The sequence below is a fragment of the Chiloscyllium plagiosum genome, unplaced genomic scaffold (genome assembly GCF_037043375.1).
Source record: "Chiloscyllium plagiosum isolate Xiang-an unplaced genomic scaffold, Cpla_swu_hap1 HiC_scaffold_16, whole genome shotgun sequence".
In the NCBI taxonomy this organism is placed as follows: domain Eukaryota; kingdom Metazoa; phylum Chordata; class Chondrichthyes; order Orectolobiformes; family Hemiscylliidae; genus Chiloscyllium; species Chiloscyllium plagiosum.
This window is the reverse complement of record NW_028270154.1, coordinates 84,179,286-84,202,736: the sequence shown is the minus strand read 5'-3', so window position 1 is coordinate 84,202,736 and position 23,451 is coordinate 84,179,286. Positions and strand designations below refer to the sequence as shown.

At 48.1% G+C, this 23,451-nt stretch overlaps 1 protein-coding gene across 4 annotated transcripts in view; it reads left to right on the top strand.

The window, feature by feature from the left end:
- The window catches only part of LOC122556804 (dihydropyrimidinase-related protein 3-like), a 270,164-nt gene that overhangs the window by 191,432 nt on the left and 55,281 nt on the right, over positions 1–23,451 (top strand). For all 4 annotated transcript variants that reach the window (XM_087995490.1, XM_087995488.1, XM_087995487.1 and 1 more), the window contains exon 12: positions 15,884–16,063. In XM_087995490.1, coding sequence (XP_087851616.1) covers positions 15,884–16,063 — 180 coding nt within the window. The remainder of the gene's footprint in view (positions 1–15,883; positions 16,064–23,451) is intronic.

The window sequence follows — 23,451 nt, the reverse complement described above, 5'->3', positions numbered from 1 at the left end:
ACTTAGCTACCAGTTTGTACACTGCAAGCTTCCACAAACAACAGTGTGATGATCAGTGATGTGCATCAAGGGATAAATTGGGTAAAGCTCTGGGGAGATATCACCTGTTTTTTTTATTAATTCAAAATCATACCAAGGGATCACTTACACCCCCCTGAGTGGGGCAGACAGGGCTGTGGATTTATATCCCTGTATGATTTAAAACAAAAGGATCATTCTGTGTTAAATCGGGTCAGTGACTGGGAGATGGCACTGTTCAGGGGCTTCAAAGAGAAACAGGTTTGCGTTTTCTATGAAGTGCTGCTAGTGCTGACTGGGGTCTGAGTGACTGTAATCAACAACACGGGCCTGCTTCAAACAGCATTTAATCATGGGCCACTTCAACTCCATGTTGTTATCCCTGGAATGGAGCCATTTTTGAGTCGTGGTTATTTTTCTGCGTCAATGTGTGAGATGATAAAAGTTGCAAGCCAGTACGGGCAAAGTTTCTGTGCGTGCTTTAGCAGATAGAATTTTTTTTGTGCTGCTGTCTTTGTTAGATGACCAAATTACTAAGGTCTCTGTTAACTCTCATTAAATTGAGATGCAACCTTTTTTTTTCCAGATTTTTTTATCTCCATTGCAGTTGTAATGGTGGAGTTGCACAATAGCTTTCCATAATATACTCTGGCTGCTTTTGTCCAGCAGCTGCTGTAGGGTGCAATAACTTCTATTCATAGAGCGTACCTTGTCCCACGACACGTACACCCATGCGCACACGCACACCATTGAACCATTCTGACCTGGGGTTGTGTTTTTGATTACTTCTCCCCCACTCCTGGTTGGGCCGTTCCCTGTCATAGGAGTGTAGCGGTGCAGAATGTAACTGTTCGACCCTTCAATCCTGATCGAGTCGTGTCACGGAAACTGGAAGGGTAACTCAACCCGAACATTATTTGTATTCTGATTTCTCTCCACAGATGCTGCCAGATCTGCTGAGCTTTTCCGGCAATTTCTGTTTCTTTTTACAGAAACAGACCCTTCAATCCACTCGTCCAGATATCCCAACCTAATCTATTCCCATTTGCCAGCACTTGGCCCATGTCCCTCTAACCTCTTCCTATTTATGTACCCATCCAGATGCCTCTTAACTGCTGTATTTGTACCAGCCTCCACCACTTCCTCTGGCAGCTCATTCCATACACTCATCACCCTCTGCATAAAAAAGTTGTCTCTTAGGTCCACTTTAAATCTTTCCCCTCTCACCTTAACCTTATGCCCTTTACTTCTGGACTCTCCCACCATGGGAAAAAGACCTCAACTGTTTACCCTCTCCATGCCCCTCATAATTTTATAAACTTGTACAAGGCTTCCGACATTCCAAGTAAAATAGCCTCAGCCTATTCAGCCTCTCCCTATAGCTCAAATCATCTAGCCCTGGCAACATCCTTGTAAATCTTTTCTGAACCCTTTCAAATTTTACAACATGCTTCCTCTCGCAGGGGAGTTCTTTGCTGGCTTATAATTTTGTTGTAACTCACCATGTGATTTTCCCCTAACAAAACAAAAACCACACATTATTCAGGTGTCCACAGATAGTCATCAGAAATGAGAATCCTAGGTCTTTTTTGTCCCCCCTCCCTGCCTCAAATACTGAAATGGAACCTGTGATGATATAACCCAACAGTGAACCTTTGATCTGAGTAGCTCAGTTGCTCACGACACTGAGTTAAGGTGTACCTCAGGGAATGGTGAACCAGAGACATTGAGCAATATCATTTTATAGAAAAAAATAAACCCAAGTCTCGTTTTCAACCCTTGGGCTGTGCTGAATGAAATGTTTGTCAGGAGGGGTGAATGTCACAAGTGGGATAAAGTAACCGAGCACTTGGGCATGCATGAGCTGATCAAAAAGCGACTGTGTGTCTTTGTGAAGAGTAGCTAATTGTTAAGACTCTTTCCCCCCCCCCCCCATCCTTCCCTGTTCCCTCCCAAGACAAAACCTCTGAGGAGCACCCTGCTCCCGCTGCACATCTTTGGTATTGTCTAAATGGCATTGCGGCCATCTTTATTTCGGCCATGCTGCATCGCTGCTGCAGTCCTAGCCCCTATTTTTAAAAAATGTATTCATGGGATGTGGGCGTCACTAGCTAGGCAGCATTTATTGCCCAGAGGGCGATTAAGAGTCAACCACGTTGCTGTGGGTCTGGAGTCATGTGTAGGCCAGACCAGGTAAGGATAGCAGCTTCCTTCCTTCCCTGAAGGGCCTGAGTGAACTAAATGGTGTTTTTCCAACAAAGGGTTCACAGTCATCATTAGAGTTCATTATTTCCATCATTATTATTTCCAGAGCTCAGGTCAGGTCATCTGCCATGGTGTGGGATTTGAACATAGCTCCCTAGAATATATACCTGGGTCTCCAGATTAGCAGTCTAGCGATTATAACATGAGGCCATTGCCTCCCCGCTGTGACTAGCCGGTTAATCAATGGTAAACAAGCGCTGTGTCCAACTTATGGCTGCTAGGGGCTACCTATCGTACCAGCCTTATACTTTTTTTTAAACCCCCCCCACAGGTCTTTGACCTGTGACATGCAACAACATCTCCCCTCCAGATTAAATCAGGTACTAGGTTTAGGGAGAGAGTGAGTTTAACAAATGGATATCAAAACCTGCCGATTATCAGGTATGTTTGTTCTGGCCCTGGTAATGATTTGTTGGTGTGCGCTGGTCTGAAAGTAAGTTGCATGTACCTGCTCCAGTCACTGTGAATCCCATCAGAGCTTCGTCTGCGAATAAATTACTGTCTGACTGACTCTACAGTCTCTTTCTCCTGAGAGCGTAATGGGTCTCAGATGGAATGCCAAGCCCCTTATGAGTGATCTGCAGTGACAGTCTTACTGCAGCTGGGAGCCTTAATAGAAAAGCTTTACTCTCTTAAAACCAAGTGTAAATGCTTACTTGCCCAAAGTCACTTGTCAAAAATTTCTTGAAGCTGCACCTTCCATTGCGATTGCTCTGTCTGATTCCAAAATGGCCAATCTGTCATCTCAAACAGAGTGGAGCATGGAGACAGGACTTTTGGCCCAAACTGGTCCACGCCGACCAAAAATGTCCGTCGACGCTAACCCCATTTCCCTGCACTTGGCCCAAACCCTTCTAATCCTAAATAGAAGAGGTTGATCCATAGCAAGCAATGTTTGATACGACACACAGGTAATGTTGCTGGACTGGGAGCCACTGTTAGTCAGTGAGCTACAATGAGTTGTTGAGTTAATGGGACTTGATGTGAATTTTGGGCAGCAGATTTTCCGAAATGCTCCGTTTAATAAATGGTGGGACATGGGAGTTTGGGGTGGTGCTGCATCGGAGTAAAACTGAGGTAACGAAGGCTTGAAAGGATAGGGATCTGCTGTTGCACTGTTATAACATTAATACCCCCTGCATTAGCTAAATGTGACAGTAACATGCTCATGATGTGATTGAAGCAAGACTCTGTTTTTTTAAAAGCACTCTGTGCAGTCACTCCTCCTGAACAGACGGTGGTGATTTGTTTATTGAACAACCAGTGAGCAGTTTGAGAAACATCAGTGAGGATTCATGTTTATTATGCTGGGGGAATATGGAAGGGTTCAATGGACATAAATTTCTTTTATAAACAGATGTAATGGGGGAAGGGCTCCAATATCACTTGAAATGTTTTGCCATGAAATAATATCCTTTTGATTCTGACCCATTAGCACTGGCTCCCCTTGTTCTTTGAGAAGCAAACAGTCTCTTGCTGCTGACAGTATATTTCTATAGAACGCCATTGGCATACCAAAGAAAGTCTCAGCTAATGCTAAGCTCTTGACTGCTTTTCAATTAATTACAAGATGTGGGTGTCACTGGCCAGGCCAGCTTTTATTGCTGTGTAGGCAGTTAAGAACCAACTAAATTGCTGTGGGTCTGGAGTCGAATGTAGGCCAGACCAGGTTGGGATGGCAGTTTCCTTCCCTGAAGGACATTACCGAGTCCAGGTTTTCCTGACAATCAGCGTGGTTTCACAGTCATCATTAAACTCTTAATACCAGATTGATTTTGTGCTTTGACAAAGGGTCAGTTAGACTCGAAACGTCAGCTCTTTTCTCTCCTTACAGATGCTGCCAGACCTACTGAGATTTTCCAGCATTTTCCCTTTTGATTTTTTTTTCCCACTGATTTCAAATTCCACTACCTGCCACGGCAGGATTTGAACCCAAGTCCCTGCCTCGTTATAGAACAGTACAGCGCAGTACAGGCCCTTCGGCCCTTGATGTTGCACCCACCTGTAAAACCAGTCTGAAGCCCATCTAGCCTATGCTATTCCATTTTCATCCATATGTCTATCTAATGCCATTTTAAATGCCCTTAAATTGGGCGAGACGCCACTGTTGCAGGCAGGGTGTTCCATGCCCCTACTACTGAGTAAAGATCTGGATTTTTATCTGGATTAATAGACCAGCAATAATACCACTAGGACATCGCCTCCCCTCTAATCTGGTACATTGTTGATCCATCAAACCCTGCTTGACAGCATTTCATTTCTTCCTGTATAAAACATTGGTCTTTCCATTCCTACTGTATGTATTTTGGCAATGGCTAACCAATCTGTTTGCCTCTCCTCTCCCACGTTCTCAACACTCCAAGCTCACTTGGTCATGAAGTGCCTACTTAGTGTGTCGTATCCCCTGAACAAACGTCGTGTCTTCAAGATGGCTTCAGACATTGAGAAGCTCAAGTGCCTTTGATATGGATAATGTTTAAATGTGCTCCATTTAAGTTCAGAGCCTCTCCAATAAGTCCCAAGTTCTGTGTTATTCAAGTGACTGGACTCTGCACTTTTGTGACCAGGTGAGGAGGGCTGAGACAGCAGCCCCCAAACCACTCCTCCCCACCCCTTTTAGTTGTTTCCACTTGTGGGGGAATCCAAAGCTGGGGAGAGAGAAAGAAAGAGAGTTAGACCCTGCGAGAGATAGAGATAATGCTCCCAGGAGGGATTTCTCATAGTAGTAGTAATAAATAATTTTCATCCCTAAGACGTCCTGGGCTAAAATGTCTTTCCCCCCCCCCCCCCCCCCACCCCGCAAGAGAAAGGAATGTAGCATTAAAATACTCACATCACAAAACTTGTCCTGCTTGAATTTACACGCGTATGATAAGGTGTATACATTAAATACGCAAAGTTGTCTTCATATATCAGTTTGAGAAGAAAATAGAACTCGGCTTGAGAATACACAACTGAACCATATTTTAATAGCTTCTCTGCCAAGAAAAAACTGATACTTCCAGTGATGTTGATAAACTTCACAAATGGGCCATCTTTTCCCATGGGCCTTGCCAGCGAGAGCTCCAAGTCAGCCCAGGTTGCGGTCCATTGTTGTCACTTATTGGGTTTTCCCAGCAAAGGGAACTGAAAAGGTAATTGGACCTTCGGAACATGGAGAATTGTCTCACTTTCTGCCCAGAGCATGGACAGAGCATCACGTTGATTGAATTCAGCTCATCGAGTGAGGCTGAAAGTTTAGACCTGGGTTTGTGCAGCTAAACTAACCCGAACATTCATTCATTCATTCAATTCTTTTTGTTCTCTCCAAGTTTCAGTAATGCCAGATTGCACTTAAATGTGAACCAAAGAAAACAAAGAGCAAAGCCATTAACATCTGGGAGAGAATGATGTGTCAACCTACTGAAAATAACCCTTCACTGCAATATTATTTTTACAACCCTTCCCAGAGGACTCCCATTAATATTTTTATGTTGCCATCTCTGAAACTGAAATCTTGAAGCAGCTTTTAAAATGCTTGTGCTCGGCAGGTGGTTACAGTTAAATGCTGACAGTGTCTTCAGACTTTGAGATGCTTGCCTCTTCAATCACCTGAAGAGACCAGCGCTGGAATTTTACGCAAAGTTGGTGGTCTTGTTGTTTTTCTCGTTTTCTGCCACCTCCCTGAGCTGAACAAGCCAGCTTGGAGAGCGGGAGGACAGCAGATGCTGGAGAGTCAAAGTCGATAAAATGGAGAGCTGCAGAAAGCAAAGCAGGTCAAGCAGCATCCGAGGACCAGGAGAGTTGACGTTTTAGGCAGGAGCCCTTCATCAGGACTGGGGAGGGCTAAAGGGGGCTGAGAGATAAATAGTGGGGGGGGGGGGGGTGTAGCTGTGGGCAAGATAGTTGGGATGGCAGGGAGGATGTGATGGAGATTGGGAAGGGTGGAGTGTAAAGGTGGGAAGGAGTGTCCGAGGCTGAGGGGTGACCTTATAGAGGTTTATGTTGAAACTTTATTGCTGGAACAGCACAGCAGGTCAGGCAGCATCCAGGGAACAGGAGATTCGACGTTTCGGGCACAGGCCCTTCTTCAGGAATGAGCAGAGAGTGTTCAGCAGGAGAAGATAAAAGGTAGGGAGGAGGGACTTGGAGGAGGGGAGTTGGAAATGTGATAGGTGGAAAGAGGTCAAGGTGAGGGTGATAGGTCGGAGTAGGATGGAGGCGGAGAGGTCAAGAAGAAGACTGCAGGTCAGGAAGGCGGTGGGACTTCACCAGTTTCTTCATCCCCCCTCCCCCCACCTTGTCTCAGCCGGATCCCTCCAGCCCGGCACCGCCTTCCTGACCTGCAGTCTTCTTCTTGACCTCCCTGCCTCCATCCTACTCCGACCTATCACCCTCACCTTGACCTCTTTCCACCTATCACATTTCCAACTCCCCTCCTCCAAGTCCCTCCTCCCTACCTTTTATCTTCTCCTGCTGAACACTCTCTGCTCATTCCTGAAGAAGGGCCTGTGCCCGAAACGTCGAATCTCCTGTTCCCTGGATGCTGCCTGACCTGCTGTGCTGTTCCAGCAATAAAGTTTCAACTTTGATCTCCAGCATCTGCAGACCTCACTTTCTCCTTATAGAGGTTTATAAATTATTTGGGGGGATTGATAGGAAAAATAGACAAAGTCTTTTCCCTGGGGTGGGGGGTCCAGAACTAGAGGGCATAGGTTTACGGTGAGAGGGGAAAGATATAAAAGACCTAAGGGGCAAATCTTTCATGCAGAGGGTGGTTTGTGTATGAAATGAGCTGCCAGAGGAAGTGGTGGAGGCTTGTACAACTGCAACATTTAACAGGCATCTGGATGGGTATATGAATAGGAAGGGTTGAAAGGGATATGGGCCAAGTGCTGGCAGGTGGGACTAGAGTAGTTTAGGCTATCTGGTCGGTATGGACGAGTTGGACCAAAGGGTTTGTTTCTATGCTGTACATCTCTATGACAGGTTAGGTCAGGTCAACGGGATAAGGTGGCGAGGGAGGGCTGGACCTAGGATGGAGTGGGGGGGTGGGGAGATTTGCAAGCTGGTGAATTCTATGTTGAAGCCATAGGGTTGTCATCTCCGAGGTGGAAGATGAGATGTTCTTCCTCCACTTTGCGTGTGGCATTATTTTGACGGTAGAGGAGGCCCAGGATGGACAGGTGTCAGGGGAGTGGGAGGGGGAGTTGCAAAAGCTGGCAACTGGAAGGTGGAGCATACGGACCAGAGATGTTCCCTGAATCAGTCCCTGAGTTTGTGCTCTGTCTCTCCAATATAGAGGAGACCGCGTTGGGAGCAATGGACGCAGAAAATATACATGAATCCAGCGGAGATGTCGGAAATGAGCTCTTCCTGATTGGAGAGGGAGAAATGGCTCAGAGCTGTAGACCCAGCAGTGCCATTGGGTGGCATGGCCATTGCTGAGCCTATCACCAACCATCCAAATAAAAAGAGATACTGTAGATCCGGACCTATAGGGGGCAGCAATGGCTAGTGCTATTATCACTGGACTGTTAATCTAGAGACATAAGTAATGTTCTGGGGACAGTTCAAATCCCACCATGGCAGATGGTGATAGTTTAATTCAATAAATATCTGGAATTAAGACTTTAACGAGCACCATGAGTTGATTGTCAGAAAAACCCATCTGGTTCACTAATGTTCTTTAGGGAAGGAAACTGTCATCCTTACCTGGTCTGGCCTACATGCGACTCCAGACCCACAGCAATGTGGTTGACTCTTAACTGTCCTCTGGGCAATTAGGAATGAGCAATAAATGCTGGGCCTAGCCAGTGACGCCCTCATTCCGTGAATGAATGATGAGAAATAAGACAAGGAGGGCTAGCTGAGCGGAGTTGGGAGCAGTGTAAGGGTGCTGGATTGGGCTAATGTATGGAGTCAGGAGAGACCATGGGGGGTTATGAGGCCACCATTGGGCAGAGGGCATCCTGTACCCACAATCAAGACTATGGACTGCACCCATTGTTGTTTTGATTTGATTTGGATTCCATTTCATTTATTGTCGCATACTGAAATACAGTGAAATGTGTTCAATTGTATGCTATCCAGAGAAATCATACCTTACACAAATACATCAGGGTAATAGAACAGAATGCAGAATATAGTGTTAAAGCTACAGAGAAAAATCAACTCTAATAAAGGAGAGGTCCATTCATAGGTCTGCTAACGACAGGGAAGAAGCTGTTCTTCAATCTGTTAGTACATGTTTTCAAGCTTTTGAAAACATGGAGGAGGCTTTTTAGTGACCTTTAGTTGACCATTTAATGGTCCCGGTTGACCCATGAACTTTCCTCCAGTTTCAGTCAGCATCCGAGCCACCAATCCTGTCTGCCCATGGATGGTGAGCTGCCCATTGGCACAGTGAGTTGTGCCCTTGGCTCATCCAGTCTACATAAATAAGAACTTAGGACAATTCCTGGTGTGGTCCTGCAGTCGACTTCATTCGATCTGTTCAGCTGGATTGCAATATCTGAAGATTATTGCTGTGCCTATTGTTTGAAAAGCAGAGAGTTTGAAATCTCAGTATGGATAATTAGTTTTTTTTGATGATTTTGTTTGTTGACAAATACATCATTGAAGCACTCTATCACCATACGATGCCATCCAAATCCAAATGACACAAAGCCATCCCTCCTTCAGAGTAAGACGGAGGTTTGGGTAGTGGTCTCCTGGAGCTGTCTTGACTTAAGCTTGTCATCACTCTGTGTTATGTTTTCCATTGACTGTTAATCATTGCTACTCCCTCCCATATGTACTTGCCCCAGGCCGTCTTGATCTGACTCCGAAGAGAGTCTGCACAACTTCGCAATATACACTACCACTATGCTTTCATCTAGTTGCCTCTGTTTGATACAGTGTGGACTGACTGTTCTGGACAGGCAGTGGACTCTGGGCACCTAGACAGTGAAATTTAACAATACAGTTGGCACCAAATGGGCACTGCTTGATCAGCTGCTGCTTCATACAATCTGCCTTTATAACCGGTTCCATTTATACCTGAAGAATGAAACATCAGAGAGGTGTCTTGGGGGACTGTCAAAACTGTACTTTGGCCAAATCAGATCCCCACCACCTCCATAATGCAGGTCACACAAATAGTGATGCTATTGGATGCCCTGTATTCTTATGAATACCCTTCCTCCATTCTGTTTGATGAGCTTTCACTGTTAAATACCCTCCCACCACCCTGTTAGTGCCCTCTCCCCATTAAATACTCTCCTCCACCCTGTTAGTGCCCTCTCCCCATTAAATACCCTCCCTCCACCCTGTTAGTGCCCTCTCCCCATTAAATACCCTCCCTCCACCCTGTTAGTGCTCTCTCCCCATTAAATACCCTCCCTCCACTCTGTTAGTGCCCTCTCCCCATTAAATACTCTCCCTCCACCCTGTTGGTGCCCACTCCCCATTAAATACCCTCCCTCCACCCTGTTAGTGCCCTCCCCCCATTAAATACCCTCCCTCCACCCTGTTGGTGCCCTCTACCCATTAAATACCCTCCCTCTACCCTGTTAGTGCCCTCTCCCCATTAAAACCCTCCCTCCACCCTGTTGGTGCCCTCTCCCCATTAAATACCCTCCCTTCACCCTGTTGGTGCCCTTTCCCCATTAAATACCTTCCCTCCATCCTGTTGGTGCCCTCTCCCCATTAAATACCCCCCCCCTTCACCCTGTTAGTGCCCTCTCCCCATTAAATACCTTCCCTCCATCCTGTTGGTGCCCTCTCCCCATTAAATACCCTCCCTCCACCCTGTTGGTGCCCTCCCCCCATTAAATACCCTCCCTCCACCCTGTTGGTGCCCTCTCCCCATTAAATACCCTCCCTCCACCCTGTTAGTGCCCTCTCCCCATTAAATACCCTCCCTTCACCCTGTTGGTGCCCTCTCCCCATTAAATACCTTCCCTCCATCCTGTTGGTGCCCTCTCCCCATTAAATACCCTCCCTCCACCCTGTTATTGCTCTCTACCCATTAAATACCATCCCTCCACCCTGTTGGTGCCCTCTCCCCATTAAATACCCTCCCTCCACCCTGTTAGTGCCCTCTCCCCATTAAATACCCTCCCTCCACCCTGTTAGTGCCCTCTCCCCTTTAAATACCCCCCTCCACCCTGTTAGTGCCCTCCCCCCATTAAATACCCTCCTTCCACCCTGTTAGTGCCCTCCCCCCATTAAATACCCTCCCTCCACCCTGTTGATGCCCTCTTCCCATTAAATACCCTCCTTCCACCCTCTTAGTGTCCTCTCCCCATTAAATACCCTCCCTCCACCCTGTTAGTGCCCTCTCCCCATTAAATACCCTCCCTCCACCCTGTTAGTGCCCTCTCCCCATTAAATACCCTCCCTCCACCCTGTTAGTGCCCTCTCCCCATTAAATACCCTCCCTCCACCCTGTTAGTGCCCTCTCCCCATTAAATACCCCCCTCCACCCTGTTAGTGCCCTCTCCCCATTAAATACCCTCCCTCCACCCTGTTAGTGCCCTCCCCCCATTAAATACCCTCCCTCCACCCTGTTAGGTTCCCTGCTTTGAATGAAATGGACCTAAAGAGGGGATTGCTATAAAGTGGCAATGGCATTTTATTGCTGAACTATATTTCTTAAACAGGACCTTAACAGTGAAACTCCATTCTGATTTTTAAACATATCTTGTGAGAAAAGCTGTACCTGCCTTTGACAAAATACTCCCCTCCCGTCCTTGGGACTGCCAACATCTGGGCAGTAGGAGCAGTCTTTGAACGCATCCCAAGATCTGCCAAGCTATGTCACAATCTGAGCTGTTCCCCACCCTCCCCTATTACCCGTGAGCCTGGCACAGACAGTGAAGTGCTTACCCTCTGCTGGGCAGCCTGGCTGAGAAGGTCCAGTTGTATTTGCAGCTGGTTCATTCTTTGAGCTGCGTGTCTCAACCCACGGCTTGGGTGTTGCAATAGCAGAGTTGGCACAAGGAAACATAGAATCCCTACAGTGTGGAAACAGGCCCTTTGGCCCAACAAGTCCACACCGACCCTCCGAAGAGTATCCCACTCAGACTCATTCCCCTACCCTATTACTCTACATTTCCCCCTGACTAATGCACCTAACCTACACACCCCTGAACACTACGGGCAATTTAGCAATGATCAATTCACCTAAACTGCACATCTTTGGACTGTGGGAGGAAACCAGAGCCCCTGGAGGAAACCCATGCAGACACAGGGAGAATGGGTAACCTCCACACAGACAGTCACCCAAGTCTGGAATTAAACCCGGGTCTCTGATGCTGTGAGGTAGCAGTGCTAACCACTGAGCCACCTACGTGAGCAAGTCTAATTCACTGTGTGAGACCTGAAGGGCTTATGTCTGAAATGTCAACTCCCCAGCTCCTCTGATGCTGCCTGACTTGCTGTGTTTTTCGAGTGCCACACTTTCGCCTCTGACTCTCCAGCATCTGCAATCCTCACTTTCTCCAGAGCTCCTTTCCATCTCAGCCCAGCCTGTCACAGCAGTGCGAACCCAGAATGTCCGGGTTTTGTAACAGACATCTCACATTCTGGGTCCATATGCGTTCCCTGGCAGAGTGGCTATGGGTTGGGAACTCTGGAGGCCGCAGTACTATCTGATCGCTTCTACTGGGGCGGCATGGTGGCTCAGTGGTTAGGGAACACAGCGCCAGGGACCCGGGTTTGATTCCAGCCTTGGGCATCTGTGTGGAGTTTGCACATTCTCCCCGTGTCTGCGTGGGTTTCCTCCGGGTGCTCCGGTTTCCTCCCACAATCCAAAGGTGTGCAGGTCAGGTGAATTGGCCATGCTAAATTGCCCATTGTGTTCAGTGATGTGTAGGTTTGGTGCATTGGTCGGTGTGGACTTGTTGAGCTGAAGGGTCTGTTTCCACACTGTAAGGATTCTATTCCACTGTGTTTGGCCAACTTGCAGGGACACAGCTTTGAAACTCAACCCGTTTTCGGTCTCTGTTTTATTGCCTGGTAAAAGACAACCATTTTCTTATGCTCTGAAAAGTACGCTTGGGCTAATTAATCTGTACCGGCCAGGAAAGTGCTGGCCTTAAATTCAGAACCAAACTCATTCTGATGAAGGTTACACCCACTGTTTTGTTCCTGTCCCACCTTTGTAGAAAATTCCGCTCATAATTCCAACAGGCAGACATATACCATCTCTTGCCTCACTGTTGGTGGCCTTAATAGTATTGAATTGTTTCTCTCGTCTCGGAGGGTAAGTGATCATTTTCTCCCCTCGTGTTTATGATTTGCACTAAAGTTCAGTTCTACAGCTGCCTCCAACAGATTTTCACTGTTAGCTTGGGCAGGTTATTCCTAGGGAGGACATTCCTAGAAGCATGGCATTCCAACCGGAACTCTTATCAACAAACACATTGACCCCCATTCACCAACCTCTGAGAAAAAGAACAGGAAATGACATCACCTTGGGAAATGACCACAGGAAATGGCATCACCAACCCAAACATTTCAATAGAAAGCAAGAGTCATCTGCAGTGCTTCGTCCAGAGGCTCACTGAAGATGTTACCTAGCATGGTGAAAAGGAACCTTCCAGCTCAGCAAGCAAACTGACATCCAGGGCATTATACCAGTGCCCAACCCTGGACTTATATCATCTCCTGTGAGGCTTCATGATTAATGATGAGGAAATGGAGAGAGACCGGTGATCTTCCTTGCCCTGGTGAGGTGCTATTAGCATTGATTCATTTTGTAGCCAGGCTGAAAGTGGCATAGATGGGATCAAAATGGGCATCATCCTCACTCCTGGGTTATTGCGTTCACCACACCAGCCTTTTTACCGACGCTTTTGTGGAATGTGGACATCACCGATTGGGCCAGCATTTCTGACCCCATCCCTCAGTACTCTTGAGAAGGTGATGCTGATGCATCACCTTCAGACAATATAGTCAGCATATTGTGGTCTGTTCCCCGGTATTGTAATGAAGTGGTTGTGAGATTTTGACCCAGGAGTGATAATTACCGTGTATACTCGATTAATAGTCAAATTCTTTTGACTACTTTTTAAGGTTAAACTTATGGGGGGGGGGGGTTGACTGTTATGTGGATACTATGTTTGAGGGGCTGCAATTCATGCCTGTTGAAATTCATACCATATCATTAGCAGAAGCCCAACTGACCTCTAAATGAATAAAAACAAATAATTGGTAATTCTGAAAACCCGGAGCAGAGCTCAACAGTCAGAGGACTGGGTGACCAGGAGCAGAACAAAACGGGCAGACTGAAATACTGGAGCGAGATGTGACTGCCATCACACTGACTCCTAAACATTGATCTGTTATCTGTGAAGAACTAGGGTTGACTTTTACACGAGATATATGGAAAATTCCAGGTTATTTGTCCAAAACTAGGTGGTTGACTTTTACATGAGATCAACTATTACTCCAGTACGTACGGTATATTTCCAAGTGAGGATGGTGAGCAGCCCAGAGCAGAGGTTGCAGATGATGCTGTTCCTGTATATTCACTGCCTTTGTTGTAGAGTCTGCCTGTTTGTGACGTTCTGCAATTTTAGATTAGATTCTCTACAGTGAGAAAACGGGCTCTTCGGACCAACAAGTCCACACCGACCCTCCGAAGAGCAACCCACCCAGACCCATTCCCCTACATTTACCCCTGACTAATGAACTACGGGCAATTTAGCATGGCCAATTCACCTGACCTGTACATCTTTGGACTGTGGGAGGAAACTGGAGCACCCGGAGGAAACCCGCGCAGACACGGGGAGAATGTGCAAACTCCACACAGACAGTTGCCCAAGGCGGGAACTGAACCCGGGTCTCTGGTGCTGTGAGGCAGCAGTGCTAACCACTGTGCCACCGTGCAATCTCGGGTCCTCAGTGACATAACGTCTCCGAGGCTGGTAACCATCACCAAGTCACCCTTTATTTGCACGTTTACTTTAGTGCTGCCCTCATTCAGAGTCCTCTATCAGCATCTGTTTGTTCGATTTTTTTTTATTAGATTACACAGTGTGGAAACAGGCCATTCGGCCCAACAAGTCCACACCGACCCGCCGAAGCGCAACCCACCCAGACCCATTCTCCTACATTTACCCCTTCACCTAACACTAAGGGCAATTTAACATGGCCATTTAAACTGCACATTTTTGGACTGTGGGAGGAAACCAGAGCACCCGGAGGCAACCCACGCAGACACACGGGGAGAATGTGCAAACTCCACACACAGAGTCACCTGAGGCGGGAATTGAACCTGGGTCTCTGGCGCTGTGAGGCAGCAGTGCTAACCACCGTGCCACCCTCCTTTTTAATCTGTCAGCCAGGGCTCCCTGATGAACAGCCCCAATCAGGGAACTCCGATTCTGTGAGGTGGAGTTGGCTGAACTCGTTGCAATCGCTGCACACAGTGCTGTATTCACAGGGGAGGGAATTAATAACTAGCATGAGGGGACATAACTACAAACTGAGGGATGATAGATAAAGGACAGATGTCAGGTAGTTTCTTCACCCAGAGAGTAGTAGAGGCGTGGAACGTCCTGCCTGCAACGTCTCGCCAACTTCAAAGCTATTTATATGGTCATTGGATAAATATATGGGTGAAAATGGAATAGTGTAGGTTGGATGAGCTTTAATTGGTTCTAAAAGTCGGCACAACATCAAGGGCTAAAGGGCCTGTGCTATGCTGCAATGTTTTATGTTAAAGGTGTTCTTAAAGATGGTAGATGAGGCACCAATCAAGCAGCTGTGTCCAGATGGCGCATTAGTCTGAGCTTGGGAGTATTCCTGACATGTGCCTTGTAGCTGGTGGACAGGCCTTTGTGAGTCAGGAGAATCTAAATTTGTTCTTATAGCCATGGTGTTTATGTAGAGACAAACACAAACTGCAGATGCTGGAATCCAAGGTAGACCGGCAGGAGGTGGGATAACACAGCAAGCCAGGCAGCATCAGGAGGTGGAGAAGTCGAAGTTTCAGATGTAACCTTTCTTCAGAACTGGGGGTGGGTGTTGGGGGCGGGGGGGGAGAGGGGCAGGGAAGCTGCTGATAAAGGGGGTGGAGGAGGGTTTTTTTGGTGGGGAGAGGTAAGCACAGGTAGAGGGTATGACCTGGTTCGTCGATGGGAGGAATGAATCCGGTTTTTGGCAGGAAGGAGTGGGAGGGAGACCGGGGTGGAAAGGGAGGTTATTTGAATTTGGAGAACTCAATGTTGAGTCGTCCGGGCTGTAGGCTGCCCAGGCAAGAGATAAAGTGTTGTTTCTTCAATTTGCGCTTTGATTCACTTTGGCAATGGAGGAAGCCGAGAATGGTGATGTCGGAAAGGTAGTGGGAAGGGGAATTAAAAAGCGTGGTGACCTGGAGCTCGGATCGCACCCAGCTGTGTTGGTTGGCGAGACATTGTCCTGAGTTTACAGTTTGTAGTTATCTGGCTCAGTTATCACCAGTTTCTGGTGAGTGGTGAGCCCCAGGATGTTTGAGAGCGGGTTAGTGTGTTATGCTAACCTTAAAGGGAAGGGATTTTGAAGCAAGTGCTCAACACAGTTTGATCTAACCATCAGCTGAGTGTAAACACTCGTCCTTGTTCAGTTTTAATTGGAATGTTCTTGCCCCCAGGCCGTGGAGTACAACATCTTTGAAGGAACAGAGTTGTGTGGAGCTCCTGTTGTCGTCATCAGTCAGGGCAAGATTGTGCTGGAAGATGGGAACCTTCATGTCACTCCGGGAAGCGGCCGCTTTATTCCCTGCAAACCCTTTGCAGACTTTGTACACAAGCGCATCAAGGCACGAAAGCAGGTGAGGCAGTCTCCGTGTGTGAATCTGCAGCTTTTTAATCGTCGTCTTTACCGGGTTTCCTGTGAAGTGCCCGCGGGTGCTTTTAATCAACCAGGAGAAAGTGAGGACTGCAGGTGCTGGAGATCAGAGTCAAAAAGTGTCGTGCTGGAAAAGCACAGCCGGTCAGGCAGCATCCAAGGAGCAGGAGACTCGACGTTTTTCAAGCATGATCTCTTCATCAGGAATGTCATTCCTGATAAAGAGCTTACGCTCGAAACATCGACTCTCCTGCTGCTCGGGTGCTGCCTGACCAGCTGTGCTTTTCCAACAGCACACATTTTGCCGATGGGTGATTTTAACCAAGTTAAACACATCATCCAGGCAACAGGGAGCTGCCCTCCCTGGGATTTACATACAAAGGGAAATGGCTAGCATGGCAAGTTATCACTCAGCAAGGCAATGGGGCAGCCCTTGTTTGTGCAAACGTGTGTTGAGTGATTCAGAGTTGATTAACATCAACGATGAAATGCTGGTCAGGGTAACATTAGTGAGTATGTTGCTTGATGTATTTGGCAAATGACTGAAGGGTTACAACATCGAAAAGACATTTGGACAGGGAGACAGGGAGACAGGGTTAGGGTGAGACAGATGTGCAGGTAGTTGGGGCTTGTTTAGTTTGGTCGTACAGGCGGGTTGGACAGAAGGGTGCGTTTCCGTGTGGTGTGACACTATCAGTTCCACGCTTGGCAGCCGCTTGGAGATTCTGCAAACGCCTGTAAATTTCGGAATTCTCTGCCTCTCGCTTCATGATTTCTGCCCGTTGGCTCACTTGGCTGGATGCCAACGACGTGGGTTCAGTTCCCTCAACCGGCTGAGGTTACCACGAGGGGCTCTCCTCCTCACCCTCACCCTCACCCCTCGCCTGAGGCGTGCTGACCACTGCCACTCGTCTCTCTCCGAGTTCCTTTGGGACTGTGGCGATTTGAGCTTTGTTTGTCGAGGATTCTTTTCGATTTGTGAACCAGTGCCAGTTCCCGGCAAGATGACCCCTTTCTGAGAAATGTCTCTGTACCTGTATCCGAGGCAGAAGGCGACAGACAGATTTGGTGTCTGGTGCGGGAGTGGCTATCAGAGCCAGGTGGTAGCAGAGACAGAAAGTGAAACAGGGTGTTCCTCATCCTGTTAACCGGCTGTCAAAATTTGCAAGTGTGGCAGTGTCACAAACACTGGAATATCACAAGATGACTCTCCCTTGAGAATACAAAGCGGCAAGGGCTTACGTAAACCCTGAGTGCAGATGGTCAATGAGGAACTATCTGCAGGGGGCATCACATGACCTCCAACAGCGCCAACAATGGGTTACCCAGCATCCTCCACCAACAAAGGCCCAGAGCAACCTCAAGCCTGTGGAGGGAAATGACTGGCCTGTCCCCCAGCTCCGGGTGTTAACATCAGGCTGGAAAATATCAACACATCATCGCATTTTAATTTTGCCTAATTCATCTCCACCTACTGTGACTAAGTCTAGCCTCGGGCGAGGGAAGGGCGATGTCAAGGACGGAAAATCAGAACCAGACCTTTTGGGGGTGAAGCTGAGAAATGTTTCTTCAAGCAGAAGGCCGGTGGAAGTTTGGAAGTCTCTTCTGCAAATGGCAACTGATGAAAGATTGATTTGTTCACTTCAAAGACAAGTGAGCGATTTTGTCAAAGGGCGTGAGCTAGACTTTGGCAACACTCAGTTGGGTTGCAGATTGGCTTTGATCTCATTGAATAACCTTGTGTGCCTCACTTTGTCTGAGTAACCCATGATCTGTGTCCTTGTTCACTAGGTACTGCTCACAAAACAAAACTTTTCACTGTATTTAGGTACGCATGACTACAATAAATCAATCAGTTGAGCGATCAAATGGCTTCCTCCCTTTGATTACAAGCTGACAACTTCCAAGGCAGATGACACCAAAATTGGAGGTGAGGTGGACAGCGAAGATGGTTACCTCCGATTACAACAGGATCTTGATCAGATGGGCCAGTGGACTGAGAAGTGGCAGATGGAGTTTAATTTAGATAAATATGAGATGCTGCACTTTGGGGAAGCAAATCTTAGCAGGACTTATACACTTAATGGTAAGGTCCTAGGGAGTGTTGCTGAACAAAGGAACCTTGGAGCGCAGGTTCATAGCTCCTTGAAAATAAAGCCGTAGGTAGATAGGACAGTGAAGAAGGTGTTTGGTATGCTTTCCTTTATTGATCAGAGTTTTGAGTACAGGCGTTGGGGGGTCATGTGGCTGTACAGGATGTTGGTTAGGCCACTGTTGGAATATTGCATGCAATTTTGGTCTCCTTCCTATCGGAAGGATGTTGTGAAACTTAAAAGTATTCAGAAAAGATTTACAAGGATGTTGCCAGGGTTGGAGGATTGCAGCTATAGGGAGAGGTTGAATAGGCTGAGGCTGTTTTCCCTGGAGCGTCGGAGTCTGAAGGGTGACCTTATAGAGGTTTATAAAATCATGAGGGGCATGGATAGGATAAATAGACAAAGTCTTTTCCCTGGGGTCGGGGTGTCCAGACTAGAGGGCACAGGTTTAGGGTGAGAAAGGAAAGATATAAAAGTGACCTAAAAGGCAATGTTTTCATGCAGAGGATGGTACGTGTATGAAATGAGCTGCCAGAGGAAGGGGTGGAGGCTGGTACAATTACAACATTTAAAAGGCATCTGGATGGGTATATGAATAGAAAGGGTTTAGAGGGACATGGGGCAAGTGCTGGCAATTGGGACTAGATTAACTTAACATATCTGGTTGGCATGGACGAGTTGGACCCAAGGGTCTGTTTCCATCTCTATGGCTCTGTGACTAAAGGGGACAGTCAGAATTTCGAGGTCACTTGCGAGTGCATATCCCAAGTTCAGAATCTTGAGTATGAGTATTAAAATTGTCACCCGTTACAAAGCAGTCAGCTTATTCTGTTGAAACAGTTCACCCAGACATACAGCAGGGGGAATAGTCAAGAAACGAGAGACAGATCGCACTGTGTAACTGCTGGGATCTGGCTCTTGTCCCTTGGCTAATTGCCCGTGCTGCATGTCTGGGGGGGATTATAAAATTGATGGACAGTGCTGGAGATGGCAGGAGCCGATTTTCCTCATGCTTCTAATCCTCTGCCACTCCCAACGTAATTCTGAAATGCAGCTGACAACAGTTAGAAAGGGAGCTTTGTCTGTGCGTGACTTGCGTTTTATCCTTGTGCTCCCCGATTGATATGTATCCCCAATCTCGATTAGATTAGATTAGATTAGATTAGATTAGATTCCCTACAGTGTGGAAACAGGCCGTTCGGCCCAACCAGTCCACACTGACCCTCCGAAGAGTAACCCACCCAGACCCATTTCCCTCTGTGTAACGCACCTAACGCTATGGGGCAATTTAGCATGGCCAATTCACCTGCCCTGCACATCTTTGGACTGTGGGAGGAAACCGGAGCACCCAGAGGAACCACTCGCAGACGCGGAGAGAATGTGCAAACTCCACACAGCCCTTGCTGTTTGTGTCAGAAAGAATAACCAACAGGATGAAGACCTTTGTCCACATCGGGACAGGAGCTCCAAATCCCTGCTCACTTGTTCCTGGGTTAATACCACTCACTGCCAAAGGCTGTTTCAGTTGGGACCACCTTCTGAAAATTCATTCAGTTGTGACAGGAACCTCTGTCCTTTTCCATTAGCGAAAGTGACTGCTAGTTGAATGCTTTGAACCGTCTCAGCAAAAGCTTCACAAACCGCTTCGCAATTCAGAGGTTAAAAAAGTTTCACCTTATTTTGTAAAGGGGGCTGCAGATTGTGATATCCCCAGCGAAAAGAGTGTGTCACTGGGCCCAGAGATCCAGAACACTCAAAGCTGGGTCACTGATAACTGAAGTTTTTGTTCACCAGACTTTGTGAAGCCTGATGACCAGGCATCATAACACAGGAACCTGAGACTACGTTCGAGCCCGATTCAATAGGAGAGTGACTGATCTTTCTAAACCAACGCAGACGAGTAAATCTGCCTTGCGTTGTTTCACTGACCACCCTGATTGACTTTTGTTTGTCAAATCTTGAGAATCCACAATTCGATTCTATTCCCCGGCTATTCTCAGATGGTAGTTGGAGTACAATTTTAATTTCCCCAAGGGCAGGCAGAAAGAGTTAGTTTAATTTAGCGTCACGTGCGGCACAACGGTGTGGGCCGAAGGGCCTGTTCCTGTGCTGGACTGTTCCATGTTCTAACCACGATCCACGTCCAAGGCAGTTAGCACTCAGTGGTTAGCACTGCTGCCTCACGGTGCCAGGGACCTGGGTTCGATTCCAGCCTCCAGCAACTCTCTCTGTGTGGGGTTTGCACAATCTCCCCGTGCGTCTGCCTAGGTTTCCTCCGGGTGCTCCAGTTTCCTCCCACAGTCCAAACAGGTTCTGGATGGGGTGGATTGGCCATGCTAAATTGCCCCTAGTGTCCAAGGATGTGTAGGTTAGGTGGGACAGCCATGAGAAATATGGGGTTAGGGCAGGGCCTGAGTCTGGCTGCTCTTTGGAGGGTTGGTGCAGACTTGATGGGCTGAATGGCCTCTCTCTACACTGTAGGGATTCTATGATTCAATAAAAAGTTGATCTACCATCAGTTACGATTTGCGGAGGGGATTTTTAAACTCTCTTGCATGTGGAAGGGTTTTCTAAGGGATTTACACACCAGGATTATCTGTTTTTAACTTATAAATAGTGCCTCCTGTGTGATCAGGACTAGTTTCACAGAGTCAGTGAGATGTACAGCATGGAAACCAGACCCTATAGTCCAACTTGTCCATGCCGACCAGATATCCCAACCTAACCTAGTCCCATTTGCCAGCATTTGGCCCATATCCCTCTAAACCCTTCCTATTCATATACCCATCCAGATGTTTTTTATATCTTATAATTGTACCAGCCTCCACCACTTCCTCTGGCAGCTCATTCCATACACGTACCACCAGCTACATGAAAACGTTGCCCCTTAGGTCCCTTTTATATCTTTCCCCTTTCACCCTAAACCTATGCCCTCTCATCCTGGACTCCCCCACCCCAGGGAAAAGACCTGGCCCATTTACCCATTCCAGGCCCCTCATGATTTTATACACTTCTACCAGGTTTTGTAAACCTCGAATAGGTTTTGTAAACCCTTCAGCCTCCAGCGCTCCAGAGAAAGCAGCCCCAGCCTATTCAGCCTCTCCCTAAACGCCTCTCCTGCTGGTGTTTCCTAATATCTTAGAATCACAGAATACAAACCCTACAGTTTGGAAAAAGGCCATTTGGCCCAACAAGTCCACACAGTCTGTAAGGAGAGAATGAGTGGGTGTGTGTATGTCTGTGGGACAGAACGACCAAGTAGAGGTGTGTGTGTCTGTGAGAGAGGGAGTGAGTGGGTGTGTGTCTGAGAGAGAGAGTGAGTGGGTGGGTGTGTCTGAGAGAGTGAGTGGGTGGGTGCATGTGTCTGAGAGAGAGTGGGTGTGTGTGAGAGAGTGTGAGTGGGTGCGTGTGTCTGAGAGAGAGAGTGAGTGGGTGCGTGTGTCTGAGAGAGAGAGAAAGTGGGTGCGTGTGTATATCTGCGAGAGAGAGAGATTGGGGGGTTTGTGTGTCTAAGAGAGAGAATGAGTGAGTGGGTGTGTGTCTGAGAGAGAGTGAGTGGGCCTGTGTGTGTCAGAGAGAGAGAGAGTGGGTGGGTGTGTGTGTCTGCGAGAGAGAGTGGGTGGGTGTCAGAGAGAGTGAGTGGGTGCATGTGTCTGAGAGAGAGAGAGTGTGAGTGGGTGTGTGTGTGTCTGAGAGAGTGGGTGTGTGTGTGTCTGAGAGAGTGGGTGCGTGTGTCTGAGAGAGTGGGTGCGTGTGTCTGAGAGAGTGGGTGCGTGTGTCTGAGAGAGTGGGTGCGTGTGTCTGAGAGAGTGGGTGCGTGTGTCTGAGAGAGTGGGTGCGTGTGTCTGAGAGAGTGGGTGCGTGTGTCTGAGAGAGTGGGTGCGTGTGTCTGAGAGAGTGGGTGCGTGTGTCTGAGAGAGTGGGTGCGTGTGTCTGAGAGAGTGGGTGCGTGTGTCTGAGAGAGTGGGTGCGTGTGTCTGAGAGAGTGGGTGCGTGTGTCTGAGAGAGTGGGTGCGTGTGTCTGAGAGAGTGGGTGCGTGTGTCTGAGAGAGTGGGTGCGTGTGTCTGAGAGAGTGGGTGCGTGTGTCTGAGAGAGTGGGTGCGTGTGTCTGAGAGAGTGGGTGCGTGTGTCTGAGAGAGTGGGTGCGTGTGTCTGAGAGAGTGGGTGCGTGTGTCTGAGAGAGAGAGGGTGCGTGTGTCTGAGAGAGAGAGGGTGTGTGTGTCTGAGAGAGAGAGGGTGTGTGTGTCTGAGAGAGTGAGTGGATGCATGTGTGTCTGTGAGAGAGAGAGAAAGTGGGTGCGTGTGTATATCTGCGAGAGAGAGATTGGGGGGTTTGTGTGTCAGAGAGAGCGAGAGAGAGAGAGAATGAGTGGGTGCGTGTGTGTCTGAGAGAGAGAGAATGAGTGGGTGGGTGTGTGTCTGAGAGAGAGAGAATGAGTGGGTGGGTGTGTGTCTGAGAGAGAGTGAGTGGGTGGGTGTGTGTCAGAGAGAGAGAGTGGGTGGGTGTGTGTGTCTGCGAGAGAGAGAGAGTGGGTGGGTGTGTGTGTCTGCGAGAGAGAGAGTGGGTGGGTGTGTGTGTCTGCGAGAGAGAGAGTGGGTGGGTGTGTGTGTCTGCGAGAGAGAGAGTGGGTGGGTGTGTGTGTCTGCGAGAGAGAGAGTGGGTGGGTGTGTGTCTGAGAGAGAGTGAATGGGTGGGTGGGTGTGTGTGTCTGCGAGAGAGAGAGTGGGTGGGTGTGTGTGTCTGCGAGAGAGAGAGTGGGTGGGTGTGTGTCTGAGAGAGAGTGAATGGGTGGGTGGGTGTGTGTCTGAGAGAGAGTGAGTGGGTGGGTGTGTGTCAGAGAGAGAGAGTGGGTGGGTGTGTGTGTCTGCGAGAGAGAGAGAGTGGGTGGGTGTGTGTGTCTGCGAGAGAGAGAGTGGGTGGGTGTGTGTGTCTGCGAGAGAGAGAGTGGGTGGGTGTGTGTGTCTGCGAGAGAGAGAGTGGGTGGGTGTGTGTCTGAGAGAGAGTGAATGGGTGCGTGTGTGTCTGAGAGAGAGAGAGAGTGGGTGGGTGCGTGTGTGTCTGAGAGAGAGTGAGTGGGTCTGTGTGTCAGAGAGAGAGAGTGGGTGGGTGTGTGTGTCTGCGAGAGAGAGAGTGGGTGGGTGTGTGTGTCTGCGAGAGAGAGAGTGGGTGGGTGTGTGTCTGAGAGAGAGTGAATGGGTGCGTGTGTGTCTGAGAGAGAGAGAGAGTGGGTGGGTGTGTGTGTCTGCGAGAGAGAGAGTGGGTGGGTGTGTGTC